The sequence below is a fragment of the Protopterus annectens genome, chromosome 8.part1, assembly GCF_019279795.1.
Source record: "Protopterus annectens isolate FY-2018-M chromosome 8.part1, PAN1.0, whole genome shotgun sequence".
Taxonomy (NCBI): Eukaryota; Metazoa; Chordata; order Ceratodontiformes; family Protopteridae; genus Protopterus; species Protopterus annectens.
Window position 1 is genome coordinate 281,941,841 of NC_056742.1, and position 22,023 is coordinate 281,963,863.

General features: G+C 40.3%; 1 protein-coding gene across 1 annotated transcript in view; it reads right to left on the bottom strand.

Moving 5' to 3' along the window:
- Positions 1-22,023, bottom strand: part of PEPD (peptidase D) — a 699,082-nt gene that overhangs the window by 202,702 nt on the left and 474,357 nt on the right. The window contains exon 11 of the mRNA XM_044081883.1: positions 8,527-8,604. Within this exon, the coding sequence (XP_043937818.1) occupies positions 8,527-8,604 (78 nt within the window). The remainder of the gene's footprint in view (positions 1-8,526; positions 8,605-22,023) is intronic.

Below are 22,023 nucleotides of genomic sequence, written 5' to 3' on the forward strand. Positions count from 1 at the left end.
TCTACTTTAACATCATAGATGCCTTGGGTTTGGGACCATCTGTCAATATTTTTTTTTCTGGATCTTAGAAAGGCATTTGACTTTGTTACTCATTCTGTTATAATCTCAACATTAAAGGAATGGGATAGTAACCCTTTTACTGAGAGATGGATTTCAACCTGGTTAAAGGACAGGAATTTTGCATTAAAAATAAGAAGGTCCACTCTAGTGGTTACACAATTAGGCAGAAAGTGCAGAGGGTTTAATACTGGGTCCATTTCTGTTTAATGTCAATTACTCTACCCTGTCTTCTCTATGCTGCCCCTGTGCTTACTAATGTTCAAACTTCACCTATCACTAAACTAGAGCAAACTTACCACAAAATAGCCAGGTTTGCCTCTAATCTCCCCTATGAATCCCTACCACGGTCTTGCCCTTAAATCACTCCAATGGCCAGAATTCTCTAAACAACTACTTCTATCCCAACTTGACATTACACACACTATCCTGAATGACCCCCTCTTCCGTCTCCAACCAAGTCTTGTACTGCAACCCCCATTGTCACCTTCATACTTCCAGCAAACACCTCCCTGACATATACAGTATAAACCCAATAAACATATAGGAAAGTCCCTCTACAAATACTCTTTTGCACATGCTTGGAACTCACTCCCTCAAAACATAAGAAGCATTCATCACAAAAAAAGAAGTTATGTCTTACCATAATATTCCATCTGTGTTGTAGATCTTTATTCATTCATTACTGACAGGACTTCGATTCTGTCCCTCGGAACAGACACGGACGTTTCCAAGCTCGCGCCAGCCAAAAATTCTCAGCCAAGACCTACCCATAATGCACCTCTCAGTCTCTTCAGATCCAGTTTGCCCGCCCCTATATTATAGAGATAGTAAGAGGAACAGTATGAGGCTCTGTCTGAGCAAACACCTTAACCAGGAGCTCCTAAAGTCCACCAGGAGTCCAGGCAGGGGGAAGGAAGTCGGGAGGTAATGAATGAATAAAGATCTATAGCACAGATGGAACGTTATGGTAAGACAACTTCTTTATCTGATGTTGTAAATCTTTATTCATTCCTTACTGATAGGACAGAGTCCCCAGCTACTTGAGTCCTGGGTGGCCCTAAGGAAGGATATTCCTGAGAACCATAGAACCAAAAGATGCTCGTCCCCTGGAGGCCAAACCCAATTTGTAATGAGTGATAAAGGTATGAGGTCTTGCCCAAGTGGCTGCTGCGCAGATATCCTCCACAGAGGCTCTGGAATGAAAAGCCACAGAAGTAGCCATCGATCTAGTAGAATGAGCCTTTATTCTGGAAGCTAAGGATAGGTTATTCTGATGGTAGATAAAGGTAATGACATTTCTAAGCCAGGGGGATGGAGTCACTTTGGAGACAGGTTTACCCAATCTGGGTCCTGCAAAGGTCACAAACAATTGATCTGCTTTCCTGAAAGATTTAGTCCTGTCCAAATAACAATGAAGCTGCCTATGAACATCAAGGGTATTCAACAGATACTCCCCTCTGTTTGAATGCTGAGGAAAGAAAACCGGCAGGTCAATAGATTGGTTAATGGAAAATCCAGAAATGACCTTGGGCAAGAAAGAAGGGTCAGTATGAAGGGACACTCTATCCCTGAGGAAGTTCAAGTAAGGTCACTTGACACTCAAGGCCTGGAACTCAGATGCTCTTCATGCTGAGGTAAGCGCTGCTAGAAGGAGAGTCTTCCATGATAAAAAATTTATATCACATGAATCAGAAGGCACGAAAGGAGGGCTTGTTAATGACTGAAGTACCAAAGTCAAGTCCCAGGGTTTTATGGGGGGCTTGACAGGAGGTTTAACATGTAATATTCCTTTCAAAAAGGTTTTGCACTGACGGTGTGACATAACAGAAGAATTATCAAATCCATTATGAAAATTTGTGATCGCGGCTAAATGTACAGTGATTGTCGATGATGAGGCTCCTGCATCTAGAAGAGCAGTCGGGTATTGTAGGATCTTTTGAATGGGCATAGAGAAGGGGTCTATGTTCTGATCTTTGGCCCAAGTAGAGAACCTAGTCCATTTACTAGAATAAATTTTTCTGGTGGAAGGTTTGTGTGAAGCCAGAAGAATCTCACAAACTGGAGATGAGATATCAGGCAGCCTGACAATCACTGGAAGTGGAGGAACCAAGCTGTGAGCTTGAGGCTGTAGAGATTGGGGTGAATCAAATCCTGAGGATGAGACAGCAGACCTTGAGATTGATCCAGGATCCATGGGCTGTGAATCAGATGAGGCCATAAGAAAGGAAATAAGACTTGACAGGGCCAATAAGGGGCAATGACAATCACCTTGCTTCCCAACCTTTGAGCTTTCTGGAGGAATTTTGGGATGAGGGGAAAAGGCATACAGTAGACCCGGGGGCCAATTGTGCGTTAGAGCATCCCTCGGTGATTCCCCCTGAGGGGGGGATCAGGGCAAAGTAGCTTCTACATTTGTTGTTTAAAGGGGAAGTAAACAGATCGCAGCAAGGCCTGCCCCAGCGGTGGAAGATCTGATCCACTATTACAGGATTGAGGAACTACTTGTGAGGCATCCAGGATGTTCCTATTCAGGTTGTCCGCAATAAGGTTGGAACTCCCAGGAATGTGCATTGTTATAAGAAAGCAGTTGGAAGCTATCGCCCAGTGCCAAATCCTCATGGCTCCCAGACACAGGGGGTAAGACCTGGTTCCTCCTTGTTTGTGGATATACCAGACGACTGACATGTTGTCGATTAAATTGCAATGGTCTCAGAATGGAGGGATGTATGGAATGCTTACAACGCTAACAGAAATGCCCTCAGTTCCAGGACATATATGTGCAAATTGGCTTCCATGGGGGACCAGGTGCCTTGGGCTGTCTTTCCCTGGAAATGCCCCCCCCCACACCCTAACAGGTAAGCGTCTGTGGTCACCATGGTCCTGGACTGGGGGAGACAGAACGGTCGACATCAAGGATTCGATTCTGACCTCATCCATCATATTTGTATTTCTTTCTTGCAAAGGTTTGTAAGGCGTATCATGTGGTCGAGTGGGTGGGTTAAGATAGACCATTGTGAAGAAAGAAGCCATTGTAATATTCTCATGTGCAACCACGCCAGTGGTACTAGGGTAATGGTGGCTGCCATGGAGCCTAAAAGTTGCAGTACAAGGTGTGCTGGTACAAAAGTCTGTGGAAGAAGGGCTTGGATCTGGTGTTTTATTTTTGAAAGCCTGTGAGGAGGGAGGGAAGCTTGACAGGATGTTGTGTCAAAGACAACTCCAATGAATTCCAGTGTTTTTGTTGGGATCATTTGAGATTTGTCCTTGTTGACCATAATCCCCAAGCGGAGAGAGAGGCCTTGAGTGTAAGACAGGCTGCGGGTTAGAAGATTCCTGGTTGAGGTGGTAAGGAGCCAATCGTCTAGATACAGAAACACCTGGAATCCTTGTAGTCGGAGATGAGCTACTACAACTGCCATACATTTGGTGAACACTCGGGGGGGGGGGGTTGTCGAGAGACCGAATGGCAGTGCCGTGAACTGATAATGATCGGCTCCCAGCACTGATCCATCTTTATGTGGTAATACACATCCTGAAGATCTATAGAGCGCATCCAGTTGTCCTTCCCTAGAAAGGGGAGAATGGACCGTACCGTGACCATCTGGAATTTTTGAGGTTTGATAAATTTTGTTCAATAGGCTGAGATCTAGGATTGGTCTCCAGTCACCTGTATTTTTTGGCTCTAAAAAGAACCTAAAGTAAAACCTGGGTCCTCTCTGGTCTGGTGGGACTGCTTGGATAACTCTTTTTCTTAGCAGCTTTTCTATTTCTAAGGCTGCTACCTCCCTCTGATTGGGTGGCACATCGGGGATTCGCTTGACGGGACTGGGAGTTAAATCGAATGGTATCTGGTAGCCTCTGGATATTATTTTCTGCACCCAAACATCGGTAGGAGAAAGTTGCCAGGCTGGTAGGTGCAGAGAAAAATGACCCCGACTGCTTCCAGAGGAAAGCAATTGGGCCACTGCTCAGGAGCGCTGAAAGGGTCGGCTGGAGAAGGAATCTCTAGCGCCCTGGTTACACGGACTCCCTCTACCCTGAAAGAGGCATCTTCCAGTGAGTTGCCCCCTCTGCCCCGGGAGGATTGCTCATGACTGTCACGAAAAGATCCTTGGGATTTCTTGAACCACAACTTCCTTCCCCTCTGGTTCCTGGAGTAGGACCTTTGGGGGGGTGGAAAAACATACGCCCACAGCAGACAATCACTTCGTGCTAGTGTGTCTCATACATTAGGACCAAAAAGTGCAAATCCGTCGACAGGCGTGCTGACGAAGGAAGATTTAAAGGGGTCTGTGAAATCACAGAAACACATCCAAGCATGACGTGTCATGACAATGCCTGATGCGGGCATCTCAAGATGCCCACTCGGTGGTGTGAGATATCAAACGCATTGAGGAGTTTTAGGTAGATTAAAGGGTAGCTAGCTGTGAGGCGACAGTGTCATGCACCTCCTCAGGGAGTACCCCTGCCAAAGAGGAGGACATTTCTGAAATTAGGTTTCTTTGAAGGAGAGTGAAGTGTGCCAGATAGTTCAGAAACCGAATGGCAAAGGTTGCTGAAGCATAGGTCCGCTTCTCTAGTCTGTCCATTTCCCAAGACTCCCTGTTTGGAGGATGGACAGTGGAACTATCTTCTGCCAGTCCCCTCTTGGTGGCTCCAGCTACAACCATGGAATCAACTGTCAACTGCTTGGACCAGTTGGGGCTGGTCTTCGGGGGTGGATAGAATTTTGTCAGGCCTCTGGATACATGGTTTACATTGTCCGGGGCCTTCCAGGCATGATGCACGATCAGCTTTTTAAGCTCATTCAGAGGTGGGGTCACTCAGGAAGTAGATGACCGGGCACGGAAGGCCTACAAGAACACAGATTCCTCAGAAGAAGGGTTAGAGGACTTCTTAGTCTCCCTGCTGCTTGAGGATTTCGAGAATGTCTCCAAATGAGATGTCGTCTGAGGGAGACCGTGGGGACCCTTCTCCCTCATTGCAATCAGTGTCCTCAGTGATAGATTCCTCAGGGAAATCAATGTGCTTCCTCTTGCACTATTTCTTCCAGAGTGACTCCCCAATGGGATCTTCTGAGGAGGACTCCAGAGAAGGGGTTCCCCTTCAAAGGGAAGTCTTGCAGCTCCCCTGCCCGGGATCCCAAAGTAGGGGGTTGGGACAGCTGCATGCTGGGGGAGGGGCTAGTGTCAATGCCAGTGGTGCTGACTGCAGGCCTGTGGAGGCAAGGACCCTCTCCATCACCTGGAAAGCAGGCCCACCCGAGGAGGGATGGGAGCCTGGAACCTAGAAGGACTACCTCGGAACCGAGAAGGACTACCTCGGAACTGGGGTCACACCCCACCCTGAGGAGCCCACCTCCAGGTGAGGAGCTCAGAGAGAACTGGAAGCTGTCTGAGCTGTGGATATAGATGGTGACAGCGAAAACATAAGCTCCGGGCTAGGTACCAAGGTGTCAACAGTCCAAACACTGCTCCAAGAGTGTACAGGCTCCAACGGAGCCAATGCAGCAGGTGCCAACAGGGGAAACTCCGCAGTTGAAGCAGAGACAGTATGCACCGTGATGGTCATTGGTACCAAGATCTTCGATGCCTGGGAAGAGGCCAGAGGAGGACAAACAGGTGAGTATTCTGTGAAGGGTTCCAAGCCAAAGGGGACGGAAAGTCTAGCTGGAGTAGGCAAATCCTCTAGCAGCCAGAAGCTGGTCCACAACCCACACTACATCTTGTTCAGAAAGGCTCCTGGTGGATCTATAGGAGGCTGCTGAAGGAGAGTCAGGTCTTTCAAGAAAGGGGCTAAACTGCTGCCCTGAAAAAGGGTCGTAAGTTGGCGTGTATCTGGTTCTTGGGAGAAGTTCAACCTTAGGAACTGAGGTCATAGTCTGTGGAACCGAATAAGCTACCGGCACCATGGATGGGGATGGGGACCAAGCGGATATGATTGTCAAAGCCGGTGCCAGAACCAAAAATGGCACCAAAGCCAATGGTGCCGAAGCTGGAACTGAAATAGGAATCAGAGACGGCACCGAGGGGGAAGACACAGGGCCTGGTGCCAAATAGGTCTGCGCCAAGGGTGCCGGAGAAGGTCTGTGCCAATTTGGTTCTGTAACTGTTAGGGATGTAGGCACAGAGTGTCTCCGATTTTCCTTGTGTTTCTTGGTTTTAGAAGGCGGTGAGACCTCCAACCCAGAGACAGCCTTTGAAAAAGGCTTTTAGACTAATCCTTTCAAAATTAACTTGTTTTTGCACTCTGCTAGAGTGCGATTGCTAAAACTGGAGCAGATGTCACAAGAAGCATTTATATGGGCCACGCCCAAACAGTAAATGCAACAAGCGTGACTGCCCGAGTTGGGCATCTTTTGCCCACACTTATCACACTGTTTAAACCCCAACTTAACTTTGTCTGACATAGTACTGACAACAAAGAGCTATCCAGAAGGAAACAACAAGGGAAAGAAAAGGGAGTTTTTTTTTTTTTTTTTTTTTTTTTTTTGAGAAGATAAAGAGGGAAAGGAGAGAATACCAACGATGGTATTTATAAATACCACAAGTGGTAAAAGGAGGGTCTACCAAAGGCAGGAGAGAGGGACAGTACCAACGATGGTAAACTGTTAACTACCAAAGGATAGGAATTAGAAGTAGGTTACAAGCGAGGGAAGAAAAAGACAAAACTGACTAAAAAGGACAATGTTTTGAGAGAAAACTACACAAAACACACAAAATTTCCACTTAGCCTTTGAGAGAGATAGGCTAGGCATGTCTGATGAGGAACGTGGCAAATGAGATCTGGAGAGACTATGAGAGGGGCATTATGGGTAGGTCTTAGCTGAGAGTTTTTGGCTGGCGCGAGCTTGGAAACGGCCATGTCAGTTCCGAGGGACGGAACCGAAGTCCTATCAGTAAGGAATGAATAAAGATTTACAACATCAGATCACCTGTTCAAAAAAGAACTTAACATTTTTCTTCAGAGTACATGGTCCTGCCATTGTCTAACCCCCACTTGAACTAACCTCTTCTCAGTTTTAACTCCTTTTCCCTATTCTACTCTTTACTTCCTTGTACTTGCCTCATATACCTCCCTCTCCCCTCACTTCCATAGCATATATATTCATATATATCTTTAAAATTTTTTTTTTGATTGAATGGTTTATCTAAACTGCATGCACTTAATGTGTGATATTCTCTAGACCTGTCAATTGTTATTTAACCTACTCTATGTCCAGATATTCTCTGCTGATTTTCTTATTATGTTTCATGGTGATTTTAATATTTTACTCTTATTTTTATTTTGAATTTGATTTTTATTGTAAAAGTATGTAATACTTCTGGAGCTTTTCTCCTCGGGTCTCCACTGACAATGGGCCTCTGGCTAAGTTAGACTAACCCAGTTAACAAATGTCAATAAAATAAATAATTAAAGTAATGCATTTATGTTCACTGTGTCATCTTTAAATAAAATACATCAAGGATGGTATCTTCTCTATAAGGGATTGGAAAGATTTTCAATCATACCATAAAAGTTTCAAGTATTTGGTTAGTACATCATATACACTTTAATGAACAGAAATGTAAAACCATGCAAATAGGTCATTCAAATAATTATTTAACCTACGCTATAAATAATATCTTGGAATCTTGTGAGGTGTTTAAAGAACTCAAGCGTTAGTAAATTATGACATATCAGCCTATAATAATGTTGGCATATTGATTAGGAAATGTTTCTGTACTATTCATACCATACTAAAAAGTGTTACTGCTAGACAAAGAGCAGGAAGGATATAACTAGGATGAATAAAGTACAGAAATGTTGCTCAAAACAAATTATTAACATAAAAGAATATAACTACAACAATAGACTGCAAACACTGGAATTATATTCAATCTATTACAGATTATACAGGAAGAAACCTAATCTGGGCCTATAAGTGTTCCAGAGATACAGTATTACAATAAACCCTGTCCATTAACTTTCATGTCAAAATGTGAACACAAGTAACAATCACAGACTAATTGTGATGGTTCTGTCTTACTCAAGTATTAAAATTAATGTTCACACACTGGTATTTCTGGTTTGGAGCAAGTTACCACAATCGATTAGGAATTCCTCTTCAGCAAACTCTCTGAAGCACAGCACATACACTTCAAGGATATACTTCTTGGTATATTTAATATGGAAAAAGGTTCATTACGACCGTATATGAGGTCCTCAGCCATCACAGTAATAATCATTGAACAGTACTACACTATACATCTTCTTTATATACTTTGTATTTTTCAGTGGGCTGTTATGGTTATTTTTTTTTTGTTTATAACCCAACATGAAAATATTTCTTTCAAAGCTGGTAATGTCCTGCCTTATGAAATACTTATTTTCTTGTCATACTACAATGGTTAGGCTTCATAAATGGTTTCATTTCCACTAGAACAGAAGTAAAAATGTAGAGTTTAAACACAAGGCAGTACTCACCACATATCTCCATCTTCAACAGTCTTCTCATTTGGTGCACCAGCATGCCCATAATGCAAAACAGAGGAGTTGTTTCCACTGAAATTACACACAAGTCACAGTATTACATAAAAATGACAGTACATTTTGACACGTGAATATAAACAAATACTATGCATTCCTTTAAATGGTTTCATCAGTTTGGTTTACTTACAGTGACAATATTTATGCATTAATATCTCAGGAAGCATAACTAGAAAACAGTCAACAACTTACTTTGAAGGACATCCAAAATGGCTGAACACTGAACAGCAGCATAACTTCATCTCTCCCAGTGTGAAAACAGCAACTGAAAAATAGGAATGCCACTGAATTTTTTTTTTGGTAAATTTCAGTTACTGGCTAAAGTAAGTACACTGCCTGGATGCCAGCAAAGAAGAAATTTGGAAAACCTGAAAGAAAATCTACCAGAAAAGGCAACAAGAAAACACTGGTTGGGAAGGATTCTGCAGCGGTTCATCAAAAAGCAGTTCAAGCTTCAGCTATGGTTCAAGAGATGGCTTCCAGTAACTTAAAGAGGAAAAAAATAAATCAAATGTACTCAGAGGAGATTAAAATAAATGAAACATTGAAAGAATATATCAATTCAAACAACAAAAGGCTGAAAAAATAGTTGAAGCTTTACCTACCCATTCATACAGACTAATAAAACTGCAAAAAACAGAGGCTGACATGAAAATGGTGGCTGAAGAACTGTTTCAAAAATAGTAAAGTTAGAGGACAGAGCATACAGAGAAAACCTGAGATTTTCTGCTGTACCAGATAAACTGGAAAGAACAGACTGTTTTAATGTTTTGAAAGCACAAATACTGGACTGGTGTTCCATAGCAGAATTTGTCAACTGAAAGGGCAAATTGAGTGTATGCTCCAAACATGGCCACAAGAAAGCAGCCAAGACCAATATTAGTGAAATCATACCAGGAGAAAGAATTGATCCAGATATAATTCTGGCAGAATGGCAAAGTATTAAAATTGGAGACAGCAGAGTGTTTGTAGAAAATGATTGCACACCAGGGAGAAGAGAAGCAACATTTTCCCAGTAATCAGGAAATGCTGAGAGGCAGGTGAGAGAGTCAAGCTGCTGTATTGAGCTCTCTTCAAAGTATTTGTCCTGCAGGAGCAACATGTTTATGATGCAGAGAACGCTAAGGAGGAAATAAAAAAAGTTTATCCAAGAAAAAGTGAGTCAACAAGCAAAAGGGGACTCTGTTTCTCATTCTTCTGACATTGAGTTTCATAGAGAGACTTTGCCAGTGAAACATTTCCAGTGTTCCAAATGAAAATGCTTGAGAGGCAGAAACAAAAAAGCCCAGGAGTTCATTAGAAGAATCAGAAATACCTTGCACTTGAACCAGAATCTGTTGTTGAGAGACTTATATGAATAGGAAGATCACAAACAACTATGAAATGAGTGAATAAATGGAAGACTATAAGGCATCTTATCACATTTGTGAAATACGGTTTTGCAAGAAAAAGTGGCTGAAAAACACTGGACTTTTGTTGACTTTGTTAAACTTGTGGGTGGACTATAATACACATACCCCACTTTATAACATTAATGTTTAGAAGAACACTAAAAAGGGGAACTAACCAAGTAAAACAATTTTTGTTCTTATTAATATTTGTATAAAACCTTTCATGACAAACTGCACATTATATACAGTAAACCGTTTTATGTAGTGTGTGGGGTATTTTAAATGTAAGGGAAGTCTTTTCATTGACTGTTGTATATATTAAAGATATTAAAGTAAACATTTAGTTGTAAGAAATATAGGTTTTACAGTAAAACGAGAAAAAAAGGCTGGACAAAAGCAAATCTAATGTTCATATGTTATGATCTTGGGGTGCTGGCGAGGGGTGGGTGTGAAAGTACAGTGATTATATTATATATTATATTATATGCAGAATTAGGATATATATTTTTTTCTTTTAAAAGCGTGAATGCCTAGATTACTTCCTTTGACTTAAGCTGTGAACAGTTGTTTTTGTAAGCAAGTATGCTTTAAAAATAAGATAAAATGATGAAAGACATGACAATGCTAAGCTTCTTATAACTGCAAAGATATTAGTTTGTTTTCTATTAGGAAATGTTCAGTGGAGTCAAGATATCTGCAGGTGAGTGCAGTTGTGCATTCTTTTATGAGCAAAATTTAGGAAGACTAATTGCTAAGTACATTTCCATGGAGACAAACTGCAAGTGCAAGTAGTTAATCTTGAGAATTCTGAGTACTCTGCTGAGGGAAATGCAAAATTTAAAGGTACAATGGCAAGGAGTGCAGCAAAAAGAATTAAGTTTGAAATTATCGGAAGTGAATAAGAGGTCACAACCTTCCCTGCAGCCTTAATACTTTAATGCTGTTAATAGAACAGTGTACAATTTAGATTTATTTAAAGATATTCAGTACACTTTGGCTTAGGGATAAAAGTTAATATATGGGAGGGCAAGAGAGATAAGAAAAGAATAGACAAAAAAGTGGGAGCACAGACTACAGCATGCAACTTAGCATATACATTCCCAATTTTAGTTTAGATAATGTCTGTATGTTCAGCCTTCAATTTGAGGCAACTTTTCCCTTCTGAAGAGTTAAAACTTCATGTTTTGAAGATGTACATAGTTTTGTGTGTTTGTTCGAAGTTAACAGAGAATGGGGGTGTTTTGTATTTTTAAGGATTTTCAGTAAAACAAAAATTCTTGAAAAATGTGACATAGGTTCAAATAGAGATGAGAAGAAGCAACTATACAAAAGATCAGCCTGGCAAACACTAGTATATGCATGCAACACAAAAATCTGGAAATACACATTCAAAAAAAAAACTGTCATGTATAATAGGTGGGAACAATAACTTTTTATCATGATGGCTATGCTGTCCATATTATCCTGTAATGTGAACGGCTAAAAAGACACAAAAAGAGAAGAGCATTGAAGTATATTAAGAAATCCAGGGTTCAAAGAGCAATGCTGCAGGAGATGCATTTGGAAATAAATGAGATGTGAATTTGACAGAGGATTTCAGAATGGACACTCAGCAGAATATCAGGGGCAGAGGAAAATGGGAGTAATTGCATTCATTGCTGGAGGGGCTCCAACAGTGACAGACAAGAAAAAAAACACAAAAATGGTAGATTTGTGGTAGTAAGTATTGGCAAGGGAGGACGATTACAATGGCACGTGTTTATATTCCACCAGAAACTGCTATTATGGAGCATAAGAAAATTATGATAGAAATAATTGGCTTTCAGCAGGGAATATTATGTATCAGTTGGTACTAGATTTTGATTTGCAATAGTGAGGATGTATCGGGTGGGGGGGGGGGTCTACTTCATTTAAACAAAAGACCACTTCACCGACACGAAATTCAGGCAGACTAAATCACTGACAATGCAAATCACCGAAAAACCACTAGATCAACTTTCAAATCACTGTATTTCCATTTAGAGAACTACAAGTACTGAAGTAACATCCATCACTTTAGTTTGCCGGAAATATTCACAAGACTGGATTTCACTATACACTGTCTAGTACAGATCAGAAGTTATGGTTGATAATGTCAGTAATGCTCCCGGAGTTCTAGGAGCAGTGTAGAACACTGTCAATATCACAACAAAATAAAGAGATGCTTGCTACTGATGGTTTCAATTATTTAGAAAGGACAAGGAAGAGTCGTAAATACTGGGGGTGTAAGTAAAAAGAGCAGACAAATGCAGAGGTAGAGCTATGACAATTATAGTGACTGACGGGGAATGCTTAGAGAAATCTGTTGCGCACAGTCATGCAGGTGACCCAGGTGAAATTCAGAAATACACAGTTTGTAATGACCTCAGATATAGAGCTAGATTAAGCAGAGACACACCATGCCTACTGGTGGATGACACTTTTGCGTCTATCTTATTAGATACTATGCATGCCTTACCCCCTAGAAAAGCTCTGTTACAAGTAGGTCGTGTGAAACGGAAAGTATTTCATAAAGAAAAATATGCAAATGTAATATTAGATAATATAGATTTCAGTCAATATCCTTTCAAAAGTGGCACATTTGTCAGCAGAACTTTGAGTGATAGCACTACAGGAACAACAGTAGTTGTGTTTACTACTCCTAACAATCTGTATGATTTAATCCAGGCAAGTATATGGATTATGGACGGCACTTTCTTTTGTAAAGGTGTATACTGTTGACAACTTTATTCTGTTCATGGATTAGTTAAGTTTGGAAGTCATAGTAAAGCTATACCACTGATATTTTGCTTAATGTCTAAAAAGTCTTTGAAATCTTAGTTACATGTGGCATGGTACCTTCCATTTATTATCTGAACATGGGTTTCAAGCTACAGTTAGATGTGTTGTCTGACTATGAAACTGCTGCAATGAAAAGTGTCCGACTCCATGTCATGTGGTGCTATTGCTAAAAGTTGTTTATTTCATTTTGGCCAAAACTTGTGGCAAAAGGTGCAGCAACTTGGACTTTGTGCTTTATACAATAGTAATATCGGTTTCCAATTGAATGTATGTTTAGTTGCATTAGCATTTCTTGAAGAAGAACTTGTGCCCGAAACATTCCAAATGCTTAAGGGTAGTTTCCCAACAGAAGGAAGAGAATTACTCCACTATTTTTCTGACTGGTATATCCATGGAAAATTAAGGAAATTTAATACCAGAACTGCTTTATCTGTATGGTTTCCACCTTTATTTCCAGTGTCATTCTGGAATATTGTGGAGTTGAATGAACTGTTCCTCCCAAGAACTCAGAACAGCGTGGAAGCGTGGCATAGACACCTTAAGTTTATCCTAGGTAGCAGAGGTACTGATTTGTACATTTTGATTCATGCTCTACGAAGGGAACAGAATAGGGTGGATGAATTCTGTACTCTTATGGCAACTGGTGCCCCCTCTTCTCCAAAGAAACATAAGTTACTGCAAAGACGTAGGTTTACCCCGGGAATCATCTCTGTGTCACTGCTGGACAGAGGCACAACAAACTAATGGGCACAGTATTTTTTCATATAAGGGGTGGCGTAAGCCACAAAAATTTGGGCTAGGCTTATAAATGCCTTAGGGTAGATAGCCTAGTATAAACCTATGAACCTATGAACCTAATGTCAAATTGCACTAGACAATAAAGATTCAAATGGCCGTCTAGAATTTGTTAAAGCTATTGCCAAACTGTTGAAGATTTAAAGGTAGGTCTAATCTGTCTTGTCACTTCAATGGTCATAACTTACAAGGGTATCAATTATGTATGTTTGAAGCTCATGGTATGGTATACAAATGTCTGATTTTGTTTTACTGATAAGTTTGTGAAAAGAACAGTAACAGTAACAGAATGGCATGTGCTGCTGCAGAAGGAGTTTTGAACACATGGTTTGCTGTTATCAGTGATTTATTTTCTGGCGCGAAGGATGATGGACCTAGAACGGCAACAGTTCCTAAAAAAAAATCACTTCTGAGAAACTGTAATTGTACGGGAAGAGTTTGTTTGGTGTTATTGCTCATTTGAGAGTCGGTCATGTGGTATCCAAGTTTAGCATGCTCGTTAGTGCTTTGTATGGATTATGGGTATATTCCAAGTTAAACTACAGCAGAGTTCCACTTCAGTTTGACTTATACTTGGAGAGGTTTGCAAGTAATTATATGCTGGGAAGAGATGTGATTATGTTACACTTTAATTTGTCAGAGAGAACCGTACAGGAAGTACAACGGAAGGGGATGCACAGTATGGACTTGTGAGCAGTTGTAAGGGCACAGCATGGTGTCATTTGCATTGTCGTTGATATGAGTTTTGGTTATTTAATATTTGACCAATAGGTGGTCGGTGAAGTGGATTTTCGGCGATTTGCATGGTCAGTGATATGGTTTCAGTTAAATGGGTGTCAGTGAAGTGGTCTTTCGTTTAAATGAAGTAGACCCATCTGGGGGGGGGGGCATAGAAGGAACAATACAACAAAAGAGGCTAGATTTCTGAAGAAATTTATGAAAAGATTTGGTATGGAAGATATGAATTCACTAGTAGGCACTCCGAATTTACATACTATTCCCCAAGGTAAACTAACTGAGCTAGACTACATAGAAATTATATTGCACAGGAACACATGCATTTAATTGAAATGTTCTTCACACATCCAATAACAATTTCTGATCATGCACCAATAAAAACAAAGAAATGCAGGGTAATGGAGTAAAATAAGACAATGGCACTTTCCTAGCTACCTGTTGAAAGAGAGGAGCTTAAGGAATGGGTAGTGGAAATTATTCGACAGTTATTAGGGGAAATAGAAATATCTTCAGAAGTTATAGCAAGTGGCTGGGATAAAATGAAAAAGTAGATTAAAAATAGGGTTAAAATAAAGGAGAAAGAGATATGGTTATGAAGTAACAGAAATTACTTAGAGGGGCTGGCAAAGGTTAAATTATTGCAGAATAGGGGGAATCTCACAGAACATGATGTAGTGCAAATGCAGAGTGCTAAAGAGAACATAAGGGAATAGCTAGAAAGGGGTATCTGGATAATATGCATAAGTTTAGAAAGACTGCAGTTAAAGAACTGTCTTTTGAGAACACCTCCAGAGCACAAAAGCTTCAGCACAACAACTTAGGAAACAGAATGTTGAAAGGGGTGTTACCAAACGTAGGGAACGTATAACAAGAAAAATACACAAATATCTGGTAGAGGTTTTAGAGATATTCCAGAAATTTTATGAAAATTTAATTAAAGCAGAGAAATGTGGAAATCAAGGAGGAGTACAAATGGAAGTATTTATGGAAGACTTAATTATGCCAAGGTTAGACGTAGCTGAAGCTCAACAACTAATAGGATAGGCGGTGATGAAATAAAAACAGTGATGTAAAAATCGATCTTCAGGAAGGTCTCCAGGAACAGATGGTATTCCTGTGGAAGTCAGGAAATTAGGAGGGAAGATAGTGATGAACATTTTGTTTAACAGTATTTTAAAAGGTGGGCAATCACCAACAACATGGAAGAAAGCTGTGGTGGTTGTATTACCTAAAGACGGCAAAGGCACTTCAGACCAAGCTTCTTATAGATCCATTTCAATTTTAAACCAGGATTATACATCGTTTATGCTTATACTAGTGAAAAGAATGACAAAGGTGTTGAAAGATTGATGGATCTGGATTGGTGTAGTTTTGTGGAGGGGAGGCAAACATCTGATAATATTAACAGAACAATGATGATCCAGAGGGAGGAAGAATGTAAGAAACTATCTTTATTGTTGATGGGTCTTGATGCAGAGAAAACATTCAACAGAGTAAGCTGGGATTTTATGAGTAGGGCAATGGAAACATTTGCATTCCCTGATAAAATAATAAGGCTAATTAGAAAGATATATGAAGGATCAGAGGTAAGAATTAAAGTGGGGGGTTCCTCTCAGATAAGCTGTGCCTGAATACAGGAACCAGGTAGGGATGTCCTTGTTTCCCTTTGTTATTTGCTTTATATGTACAGCCACTGGCAAAGAAAACAAAGGACTTAATGTATCTGATTTGAAGGGAGATTCTAGAACTACACAGTAAAGGCTCATACACTTAACGCAAGCAGAAGGCTATAATTCAAAGTGTAAAGCATGATGATGAAGCATGGGAAAAGTTGAAGAAAGAGTGGGATTTTGGATACAGATCCTTAAGGAGAATAACACAAATGATGCAGAATTATTATATTCATAAAGTAGCAGAAAGTATTCTAAGAACTAAGCCAATACGAGAATGGAAAGAGATGTTGCCAATAAGGATGACTGCAAGTAGGGGTATAGAAAATTGACAAGAGGGGCCTGGAATTTACTGGAGAAACGCGGTAAAGGGACCCAGAGATTGGAAGCAAATAACTCAAGCAGGAAAGTTAAAATTATGGGATGAGGCCAAGAAGACATTTGGATTGTAGGCTAGAGGCTGTCTTCCCAAACAAGGCTTGATCTCAGAGTATAGACACAGAGAAAAGGATAGGGGAATTTTAAGTGAAATACCTGCTCTGGTTGAGTTTTTAGTTGAATCTACAACAGAAACAGCTGTTTAAAAAGGGATAATTAGTAGGGCATATAAAATATTGCATTCTAACCATAAGAATCTGGTTAGAAAAGATTTGGAAGAGAGACTTTGTTGTTTGTCTTTTTGGCTTTTCCCGGTTAAGGGTCGCCACAGCAGAACTCTGGTCCGCTAATGATTGGCAGTCGATTTTTATGGTGCCGAATTGCCAGCCCAACCTTCAGCGAAGGCACACCCATTAATGCATGTCTTTCGGAGGCCACTTGACCGCGGGGAGGACATGCAGACTCCACACAGAAGGCACTCCAGCAGAGAATCGAACAGGAGAACCTCTTGCTGTGAAGCAACAACGCTACCGCTGGAAAAGCAAATAACAAGAAAACAATGTGAAGAAATATTTATGGCTCCAAAGTAGGCAACCAAGTCCAGAAGGTTTAGGATCTTGCTTGGATGTATTTGCATAGGTATTTTATACCACAAGCAGACTTCAAAAAATTTTTCCTCAGATAGCAAATATTGGATGTGTGATGGGGAAAAAAGATGCAACTGGGAACATATGTTTTAGGAGTGTAATGAGTTGGCAGATTTTAAAAATTCCCTACAGAGTACTGTGTCAGAAATATTGGGTGAACAAATGGCTGTAAATAAGGAAATTATTCTTTTGAGCTGGGATACAGGATCTGAACTGCCTAGGCATAGTAAGGCCTATTACGTTTAATTATGTTGGCTGCCAAAAAAGCAATTACTAGAAAATGGAAATCAAAGTCTACACCAACTGTATTTGAAGTATTGAATATTCTGAGAGATAAAGGAATTGGAAGAGGGATCTTTTGAAAAAGGAAAGAGCAAATTACATAGAAGTAAATGGAAATTGTGGGAACAATACTTGCATAATAATGTTCAGAAGTAGGAGTGAGGTTTAAGGGAAGGTAGAAAATTTGTAATGCTGAACTGATGACAGCAAAAAATATGTATAATGTATATTGTATTTAAATGGAAAAATGTTAGAATGGTTTCTGTTAATGTAGGACTGCCTGCATCTTAAGTCATAATTTAATAAAGGTATTTTAAAAAAATTATTTTGAAAAGAAAGAGGCACTTTAAATTATTAGAGCTTACACAAGCGTTGCATTCAACACAAAGCACTAGAAAATGTACCTCAGATATTTTTTTCATAAAAAATGACAGCAGCATTAGCTCCAAGAAGGGTGGTAAGAACCTTCTATGCCTTCTTCCTTAACTGCTGTCCAGTTTCATGGCATGTTTCATTTATGAATATGACCTTTTAAAAGTTCTGAATTGTTACTTATTTTACTTTACTTGCTAACCGGCTAAACTCACTAGGAACAAGCCTCTTTTCAAGGGTAACCAGGAATCACTGCGTAGTAAAGTGACTTGAGGAAATCAATCCCTGGACTACAGAATTAAGCTTGTTAGCAGCTTTTAAGCTGCCTCTAACATTCCTGTTTGGAGACCAATCCATATCCCTACCACCCCTACTTATTGACAAAGAATTTTTTTACATTTTCAGTTAATATCGTCAGGTGTCATACTACACAATGTTTAGACTCAAAACAATACCTGACTATGTAAAGTGCATCCACTTTAGGTACTTCAGACCTTCACTTGATCTCTCTACTCAGGGACATATCTTAAGGACATGAAAGGGTCCTGCAGTAGGCTGTTGAACGGATCAAGCAACACCACACATCTCAAACTCTGGGCAAAGCATATAATAATGGGGAGAGGCCCAAAATAGGGACAGATTTTAAATATTGCTTAAAAAGTTTCTAGAATAACAGGATTTGTGTTTGCATGCATTTTCTGAAGGATATAAAGTCTGAAACTCAAATGTATGCCATTATTTAGTGGCTTCAATCTTCAGTGATTTGCCAAAAAAAAAAATAAATAATTTTATCAAGAGCAGACTAAAAATATGGGGCAAAAATCTGGCCATTCTATGAAAATCTGGACACCCGAGAGGTATGTGCAAAACTTCTGTGGTTTTCATTTGAACAGCTGCCTGACTGCATATTGTTCATTTCTGTCTGAAAACAGTACAGTTACATGACAACAAAACAAACATACATACACACACACACACACACACACACACACACACACACACACACACACACACACACACACACACTTCTTCCTAAAACCAAATCAGTAGGTACAAAAATGGGGAAGATGGAAGTGAAATGTACATTTTTCAAGACAGAATCCTTCCGTCAAAGTACTTTCATGTTAAGCCCATGTATCAATATGTTGCTTAATGAAGGATTCTTCTGGCAGGTTCCACTGACAGGACTGAATCCAGAGTACTGATTGAAGGAAAGAAAGAGTACTTGCTGAAAATGTTGACACTGGATGATAGCCTGAAAATTCCTCAACAGGCAATATAAGACCCATAAATAAGGGCTTTGTAAAAATAGTCAGAATTATGTGAAAGAGAGTGTACCACCTGCATTACTAAAGAGAGAGCATTTAAAGTTTTCTGGCAACGTACACAGTTTTCCATTCCTGAGATATAGCCAAATCCTTCTGAGGAACTATATCAGGAGCTGGGTTTTAAGTAGCTGAATGTTTCACTGAACACAATACATCACCTTTTTTGAACTATCTTGCTCTCATAAGCTCCCATAGCGTACCATAAGGTGCATTGGGGACACTGAACTGCTCACAGGTGTGAAAGCATGTGTGCATGATATGGGAGAAAGACCTAGAAAACTACTTCTTCCCCGTTTGCTGTGTAAACTCTGCAGGGTAACAGTGGCTGTCCATAGGGTCACTTTACGAGCTGGATGTGACTCATAAGACAACGAGCAAATGAGCTCTGAATTTATTCAGTATATGATTACTGCTTAAAATGTTGGCAAATAACACTGTAAAGTAGGCTGTCATTTCAAGTACGTATGTATTTAATTTACTTTATGTATTTACAATTTGTTGACCAGATTAGTCACACTGAGACAGTGAAATCTAGCCTGTGGAGTCCAGAGATGTTTTTCATACTGAATGGAGCAAATCTGACCACGGCACTGGGTAACTCTTTTTGACATATGCTGTGTTTTTTTTTTTCCACATGAGCTACCACCAAAGTCTTTTTCGCAGAGATTAAAAAGAGCAATAAAAAAGTTAACTTCAAATTCCCAAGCACATATTAGGTAGCAGGAAAAAATTCTGCAGAACTTTCCAAATGCCTCGCAGTGTAGTCCAATGGATAAGTCGTAGCAGTATGACACAAATTTCTCTCTCTCTCTCTCTTCTTTATTATCTTGAAGTTATTGCTGTTGGAGTATCATCATTATAAGATGTAGAAGATCCAATTGCCCTTCATTCATATTTAAACACACAGCAAAAACCAAGGAGGGACTAGGGACTCCATAACATATCATGGGCTGGCGGACAGTGGAAGGTAGGATTGATTCCTCAAGGGTATGGAGCTATGGTAGGTATAATATTGCTATTCTCTTCTGGGTGCAATCAAGAGGTTAAGGTTGTGAAGAATGAGTACCACTCCATCAGCAGAAACAAGAGTTGAAAAAAGGGTTAAGCACTGGCTGTATGAATACCACCATCCATAGATTGTTGAAATTACTGCTTCACTCAAGTGTGAGAAGTATTCTAGGCCACAACAGCATATGCATCCTGAACCTCATTCTCTGAAACAGGGAGATGATGCAGTAACTTCTTTCAGCTTTTCCCGGTTAGGGGTCACCACAGCGGATCACCTGTCCACTCATGATTGGCAGTGGAGTTTTTACAGTGTCCAGTTGCCAGCCCAGCACCCGACTTTCCACAGAAGGCACACACACACACACACGCACTCATGCCTAGGGCCAATTTAGAGTGTCCAATCCACCTACAGCACGTCTTTGGGATGTGGGAAGAAACCGGAGCACCAGGAGGAAACCCACGCGACCACAGGGAGGACATGCAGCCTCCGCACAGAAGGCACCCCAGGCGAGGATAGAACTGGAGAATCTCTTGCTGTGAGGCAGCAACGCTAACCGCTGCACCACCGCAGCTGCCCTTGATACAGTAACTGCCGTGATAAAATCATTAAGCCATTTATACAGTGTTTTAATGAGGTGTCTTCCCCTTCCCTTTCAAAAGGGAACAAAACATGTAAGGCCTTGCACGTTGTGCAGAAGATGATACTTGACGGTCCTCTTGACATCAAAGCCCTCCTGACATCAAGTCTATTGAGAAGGGCTTCTCAAGAGTTACACTTGCATAGAAAATATATATACAGTTGAACAGACATTTAAAATTCTGAAACTACTTTTGGTAAAATATTAGACTTGCTCCTAGAGGAATGCAGTCTTTATGGATAAATAAGGAAGGTTTTCCAAGATGGCTGCACACTGAGCAGAGTGTTGATTAGAGCTCTCCCACTGTGAAAAATAAAAGTTAAAAATAAGGAGTAAAACTTATCAGTTCACACAAAATTCAGTTACTGGCTAATCATTATACTGCCTGGATGCCAGCAAAGAACACATTGGGAGAAAATAAGAGAAAATCAATCAGAAAAGGACAAGGAAAAAAATCATCTGGCTGTGAAGAACCTTGTAGCTGTTGAGCAAAAAACAGTTCCAAGTTTCAGTAGAAGAGATGGCTCCCAGCAATTTCAGAGAACACACACACACACACACCAAATGCCAAAAGGCTGGAAAGAATGGAAGATTCAGATGAGATGATAAAACTGCAGAAAAAAAAAAGAGGGTGAAGTGAAGGAAAGACTGGCTGAATACGAGGCTTCTCCATAAGAAGTGTGTCAAAAAATGGAGGGGAGAAGACAGCAAAAAAAACCCAAAAATGTCCTGCTATACCAGAGAAATGTAATGAATAGAGCACATTAAGTTTATGACATATAAGCAACTGGACTGGTATTCCACTGCAGGATTTGTTAATTGAGAGGGCACATTGTAAGTATGCTCCATATCTGGCCATGAGAAAGCAGCCAAGACCTATACATTAGTAAAGGTTACGGCTGTTTCTCATGTTCCTGACCAAATTGTTGCAGAAGGGAAAAAGTGTTAAACTGAGACACCAGGACAATTTTTTTTAGAAAATGATTATTCCTTGTACATCAGGAATAAGAGAACCAAGTTTATCCCTGCAGTCGGGATGTTGAAAGGCAGGTGTGAGAGTCAAGTTGCTAAATGCTACCGTCTTCAGAGTATTTATGCTTGGGGGGATCAAAGGCAATTTTCGACACAGAAAAGGTTAAGGACGAAATAAAACACTTTAGCCAATACAGAGTGAGCAAGCAGACATGTGGTTATGATGGTCAGTAACATGTTCTGCTCCCTGGGTATTTCCACCTTATCCCTGGGTATTTCCACCTTATTAGCTACTGTTCCTTTTTTGGGCTAATGACAAAGTGGCTGATACATAACCATTGTTAACAACACTACACATTGACAGATGAGGAAAAAACAAGTAAGCAACAATATCC